The sequence below is a fragment of the Rhinolophus sinicus genome, chromosome 15 (assembly GCF_057876585.1).
Source record: "Rhinolophus sinicus isolate RSI-liver-muscle chromosome 15, RSI-T2T, whole genome shotgun sequence".
Taxonomy (NCBI): domain Eukaryota; kingdom Metazoa; phylum Chordata; class Mammalia; order Chiroptera; family Rhinolophidae; genus Rhinolophus; species Rhinolophus sinicus.
The window spans coordinates 9,508,163-9,514,162 of NC_142515.1; the positions used below are offsets into that span (position 1 = coordinate 9,508,163).

At 37.9% G+C, this 6,000-nt stretch overlaps 1 protein-coding gene across 2 annotated transcripts in view; it reads left to right on the forward strand.

The window, feature by feature from the left end:
- MCMBP (minichromosome maintenance complex binding protein) overlaps positions 1 to 5,491 on the forward strand; it is a 38,315-nt gene extending 32,824 nt beyond the window's left edge. Inside the window, exons 14-16 of one of the 2 annotated variants that reach the window (XM_074338973.2) lie at positions 25 to 189; positions 3,106 to 3,194; positions 3,677 to 5,491. In XM_074338973.2, coding sequence (XP_074195074.1) covers positions 25 to 189; positions 3,106 to 3,194; positions 3,677 to 3,803 — 381 coding nt within the window. In that variant the 3' untranslated portion in view covers positions 3,804 to 5,491. The remainder of the gene's footprint in view (positions 1 to 24; positions 190 to 3,105; positions 3,195 to 3,676) is intronic. The other variant, XM_074338974.1, reaches the window with a different exon arrangement.
- Positions 5,492 to 6,000: the final 509 nt, after the last annotated feature.

Here is a 6,000-nt window from a genome sequence, read left to right on the forward strand (position 1 = left end):
ACTGTGTCCTGTTCCTCTTTTCAGGCAGACTGCCAGATCCACTTACAGCCACAGCTGATCCCACCAAACATGGAGGAGTACATGAGCAGCCTTCTCTCAGCGCTGCTGCCTTCCGTGCTGAATAAATTCCGCATTTATCTGACCCTCTTGAGGTTCCTGGATTATAGCATATCTGATGAAATAACCAAGGTATGTTTGGGTTAAAATAAAGGATATTCCTGTGTTTAATGGGACTATTTAACCAATTTATATTTATTGTAGTTACTGATAGGGTAATTTTGCCATTTGTTTTCTGTGTGTTGTGCCTTTTTGTTCCTCTGTTGCTCCATTATCATCTTTTGAAGTAGATATTTCTAACGTACAATTTTAATTTCCATGTCTTCTCTTCTACAGTTTTTTTTCTTAGTAGTTGCCCTGGGGGCTACAGTTAACATATTAACTATAACCACCCCTTTGGGATTAATGCCTGTTTAATCACAATAGTATAAAACAACTTGGCTTCTTTATCATTTCATTCCTTCTCCCTTACTTGGTACTGTCTTGTCCTACAGATTACATCTTTATACATTGTATGTTCATTAGCACATTTATTGCTTTATACAGCTGTCTTTAAATCAGAGGGGAAAAGTTACAAAGAAAAAGACATTTATTCTGGTGTTCATGTTTACCTGTGTAGTTCCCTTTACCAGTGATCTTTCTGTGGATTCGAGTTATTTTGCTGTGTCCTTTCATTTCAGCCTGGAGAACTCTCTTTAGTATTTCTTGTACGGCAGATCTGCTTGTGACAGATTCTTTCTTAAGGTTTTGCTTATCTGGAAATGTCTTAATTTCTCCTTTATTTTTGAAGACTAGTTTTGCTGGATGTAGAATTCTTGGTTTGTAGATTTTTTTTCTCAGCCGGTTTCAATTACTTAAAAAGCAGTATGTCGTCCAGAGCAGTATATCCCTCCACCAAGTATGTCCTCCAACTGCCTTCTGGCCGCTGCGGTTTCTGATGAGAGGATTCTTTGTACACGAAGTCATTTTTCTCTTTCAAGAGTCTCTCTTTGGCTTTTGACAGTTTAACGTGTCTAGGTGTGGATCTCTTTGCATTTCCTACTTGGAGTTTGTTGAGCTTCTTGGATGTGCATATTAATGCACATTTTGGGGAAGTTTTCAAGATATTTGGTAAGTTTTGACCATTATTTCTGCTCCTTTTTCTCTTCCCTCTGGTACTCCCGTATGTATACAGGACACTTGGTGGCACACTTAATGGTGTCCCAGAAGTCGCTGAGGCTCTGTTCATATTTCCTCATTCTTTTTTGCTTTGTGTTCCACGTCCTGGATAATCTCAGCTGACCTACCCGCAAGTTTGCCGAATCTTTCTTATGCTGGCTCACATCTGCTGTTGATCCTTTCTAATGAATATTTAACTTCAGTTAATTTTTCAACTTCAGAATTTCTATTCGCTTTTTAAATAATTTCTATCTCTATTGATATTTTCTATTTGGCAAGACATCATTCTCATACTTTTAGTTCTTTATACATGGTTTCCTTTAGTTATTTGAACATATTTAACATGATTTGAAGTCTTTGTCTAGTAAGTCCAGTATTTGGGTTTCTTCAAGAACAGTTTCTGTTGACTTCTTTTTCTTCTGATGAATGGGGTCATACATTCTTGTTTCTCTGTATGTCTAATTTTTGTGTGGAAAACAAGACATTTTAAATAATACAATGTGGCAACTCTGCTCTGACAGTTTCTCCCCCTCCCTAGGATTTGTTGTTACTGTTTAATGACTTTTCTGAATTCTATAAAGTCTGTGTTCTGTGTTGTATGTGGACACTGAAGTCTCTGCTCTGTTAGCTTAGTACTCGACGATTGGATAGAAACTGAATTTCCTTAGATGTCTAGAGCAGTATGTCTCCCAATCTCAGCCAAGGGGCTCTGTGTGGGGACAAGCCATCAAAACGTGTAAAAACCATGCAGTTTACATCTCTGCCCTAGCCTTCCTTCACTTTCTGCTTGCATAGAGCCTCAGGGTTATTCAGAAGTGAAAGCTTAGGGCCTGCTCAGATCTGAGCGTGCACACAGACCTGTGCATGCATATGGCTTTCGAAATTCCTGGGTCTTTATAAATACAAAGGGTGCAAAAAAATTATACACATTTTAAGAAAGGAAAAAATGGTATTAAAATTCTAATACTAAACATACCGATAACAAAAGATGAATGCAAGTCGTGTGTATACATTTTTTGGCACCCCCAATATACATACGTACACACACACCTATACACATACAGACAGTTTTCAAAGCCCCCTATGGACATCTCATTCCCTTTTAAGGGTTTTGGTTAGCCTGCCGTTTGCCACAACTCCGATCCAATGCCTGAGGCATCCAAGATGGATTAGTAATTGCTTCTGATTGTTTTTTGAGGAATGCCCTGGGGGAAGAGGCTATTCACACTGGGCAAGCTCCAAGGCAGGAGACACAAGACAACCTTGCAAATGGGCTCTTCCAGGGACCCACCAACACATAATAATTCTCTGGGAACGGTGCTTTGAGAGCTCCAGCCCCACTACCCTCCTCAGTGGTTGCCAGGCTGTCCATTTTCAGGTGGGGTGGGAGTGGGGAATAGGGCAAGGTGAAATACCTCAAAGCTTCATGTTCTTCTTTCCTAAATAAGTGTTCCTCAGACTGCTGCAAGCATATGGTTGCTCTCCAGAGTTCTGAAGGAGCTGATTTTCATCATTTTTACTGGTGTTCTTATTCCCTTTAATGGTGGAATTTTCAGAGGTCCTTATTCTGCCATTTTTGCTGACATCATTCTTCCCTGTGTTTAAAGGCATCACGTTTGCTATGCAAGTTGTCGACTTATATCTGTCTGCCTGGTCTTCTCAAATGAGTCCGAGTTTTGTTTGGAATATCTTCATTGATAGCATTATTTGTATGTAAAAAGTTTGGTTCTCAATACTTTCACCCATATTGTCTCTATTGTCTAAGAGGCAGGGCTGACTTCATTTTTACATCAGTCAAGAGACCACATTACTTTCCTTTTCCCTATTAAATGCAAATGTGATTTCTTCCTGAGGAATGGTGTTAAAAGTCCCTTTACTCTTTTGATAAAGGCAGTGGAAGATGACTTTGTGGAAATGCGCAAGAATGATCCTCAGAGCATCACAGCTGATGACCTCCACCAGTTGCTCATCGTAGCTCGGTGAGTAGTGCATGTCCATAATTGCTTTTGTGCTAAGCTGGGTATAACTCTTGATTCATTCAGTAATAACTGAGGCAGCCTTCTAAAAATAGAAAGGAACTGTTTTCCTTTAAAACCACCTTATGAAGTGGCTCGTGGAAGTGAAATCGCGTTTGGCCAGTGATCACTTCAGTGGAACCAGCCAGATTCCTTGTTCTTTAAGTTTCTAAGAGTGACTCACCCTCCAAATTCGACTTAAAAGATTCCTTTGTATTAGGTTGGTGCAAAAGTAATTGTGTTTTTTGCTTTTTTTTTTCACCTTTTAGACCACAATTACTTTTGCACCAACCTAAGAGAAGTCTCATTTGGCTCTTGACTTATTAGTGTCACTACTACTAGAGCTCTTGTCTCCTAACCCAGTATTCCTCGCGAAGTCTTAAAAATAAAAGAACAACGTATTATCCTAGGTCTTAACTCAAGTTTGTTTCTGTATCTCAAACTAGGTTTCTGTCTCTCAGTGCTGGTCAGACAACACTGTCAAGAGAACGGTGGCTAAGAGCAAAGCAGCTCGAGTCTTTGAGAAGAACCAGGCTCCAACAGCAGAAATGCGTGAATGGAAATGAACTTTAAAGATCTAATACATGTGAAAGAGTAATGGGCAAATTGTAGCCACACTATTGTAAAATTCAAATATCATTTATACCACATTGTTTTGTAGATAATTTGTATTAAAAACCAATGACTTTTCCTGAAATCAAGCCTGGTAACATCTGAAGTTTATATAATATTCAGTAAGGGCTTTTACCTTACTGATTTTATGGAGCTTTTGAAGTTTGTTTTATAATTATATAAATTAGTAACAATGTACAAAAATTTATTTGATATTAAAAGTTTAATATTGATGATGTTGATTATACCATTTCCTTAGCTTCAGCTAAGTGATAGGCCAGACTGTTGAAATGCTAACTTCAACTTCATTTGAAGAAAACTGTTGCAATTCCAAAGTCAGGAATTGTTCACTTAAGATTTTTATGTCTTTACAATTAACAATGGGTCTGTTTAGTGTTCCAAGGTTGGGGAATGGGGCACACTTGCTATTAATTCAATACATGACCATGTCAAATCCTGTAATATCATTTCCCAAACATTGACCACAGCAGCTTGTTTCCACTGAACAGCTGTTAACAACCTGCAAACTACTCTTTAAGGGATCAGTGGTTCCCGGACTTTGGGAGTTCATAGACCAGTAATATTTCCAAACATTTTTGGGATGGACATGGTTGCCAATTTATTTTGCCAAGTTATCTGAAAGAAATCACTGTATTATCACCATTTTTTTTTTTCATAAGAGGGCAATCTCAGAAGAAGAGATAGTCCTTTAAATGGAATAAATGTAGCTTTTTGGAAAAAAACACTCCATTGTCATTTTTCTCATTTCACCCCAGTACATTTGAGAACCACTGTTTTATAGGACTCACTTGTAAATTCTGCCCTATGACGTTTTGCTCAAATATGAAGAACGCAAAATAACACTTTAAAAATGCCTTCTTTAAAAAAATGGTTTTTCTTTCCCTAGTAAATGTCATTTAGTTGCTTTGATGATTGTATTAGATTTTGAACTTTTTATCAATTAAAATGTATTAGATCAACTAACATCTGCTAGTCCAGGAACGCACTGAGAAAACTATAGGTAGGTTTTTCCCAGACCAATTACAGTTGTAACATACAAGTTTTTAAAAGAACAATGTCATCATCCACAACTAGAAAGTAAATCCATGCAGTGTAATTGTGGCATCAAGGCTCTTTGGAAAGGTTAGAACATTACTTAAGCTATCAGTGGTTGTAAATAAAGGTTAATTTCTTTTAGTCAGTCACTCACCTAGTTGGAAACATCAGAGGTCAGTTCAGTGATCCACACTCCCCTAAACTGACATTGCTAACCAAGGAAACAGGGTCAGCCTTGGAAATCAAGGTATTAAGCCTCGTGAACTGAAGTGAAAATTATTAGTTGTTCAACTTTTCCTAAACTCAAAGCTATTTTTATAAACTAATGTAAATAATGTTTATATTTAAAATTCTAACTGGTTTTCACTTTTGTAACTGGTAGACTAGATATTCCTTAAACTTTTATTAGAAGTGAAAGCTCAGCTGGATTTGTGAGAATAAAATTCAGGAGAGTAGATTAGTTACTGTGTGTTTATTGTGCCAATGTGAATTGTAATTTACCAAAGAGAAGTACGTAACTTGCTTAGTCTTGCAGAAAAGTTCCCTTGAAAGGAAAACCCTCTTTCAAAAGAAATAAAACTCACCGCATGTGATCTGTGTTGACGAGATCCTGTGTCCTCTTGGTGGAAAACCATTAGCAGATGTAAACTTAAGTATGGAAGGTGTGCGGCATGGTGTCATCCTCAAGTCCCACGCAGGTAGGAAGAGCTAGAACTCTGGGCTCAGAAAAACCTTTGCTCCCTTGCTACGCACGGGAACAGTTAAGATTTGTCGATGTTAAAACTGAACAGACACTCTGATTGGAACTAAACAATTGCTTTCTCAATTTTAGTTTTCAAAAATGAAACTAATAATTTCTGTGGAATTTAAAACATTTTTTTTAATTTATTGGGGTGACAATTAAAACACATTTTATTATTTTATTACAGGACTTGGTTTATATTTTCTCTCATGTCACGGCACAGTATTTTTCCCCCCCTATTTCGCCTTACCCTCCCCCCCCCTTCAAGCCGATGTTTCTCAGTCTGGTTTGTAGGACACAGCTCCCTGGCCCATGATGGTATTATGAGCCTTGTGCTCCCCCCAGTCATCAGCTGGCACA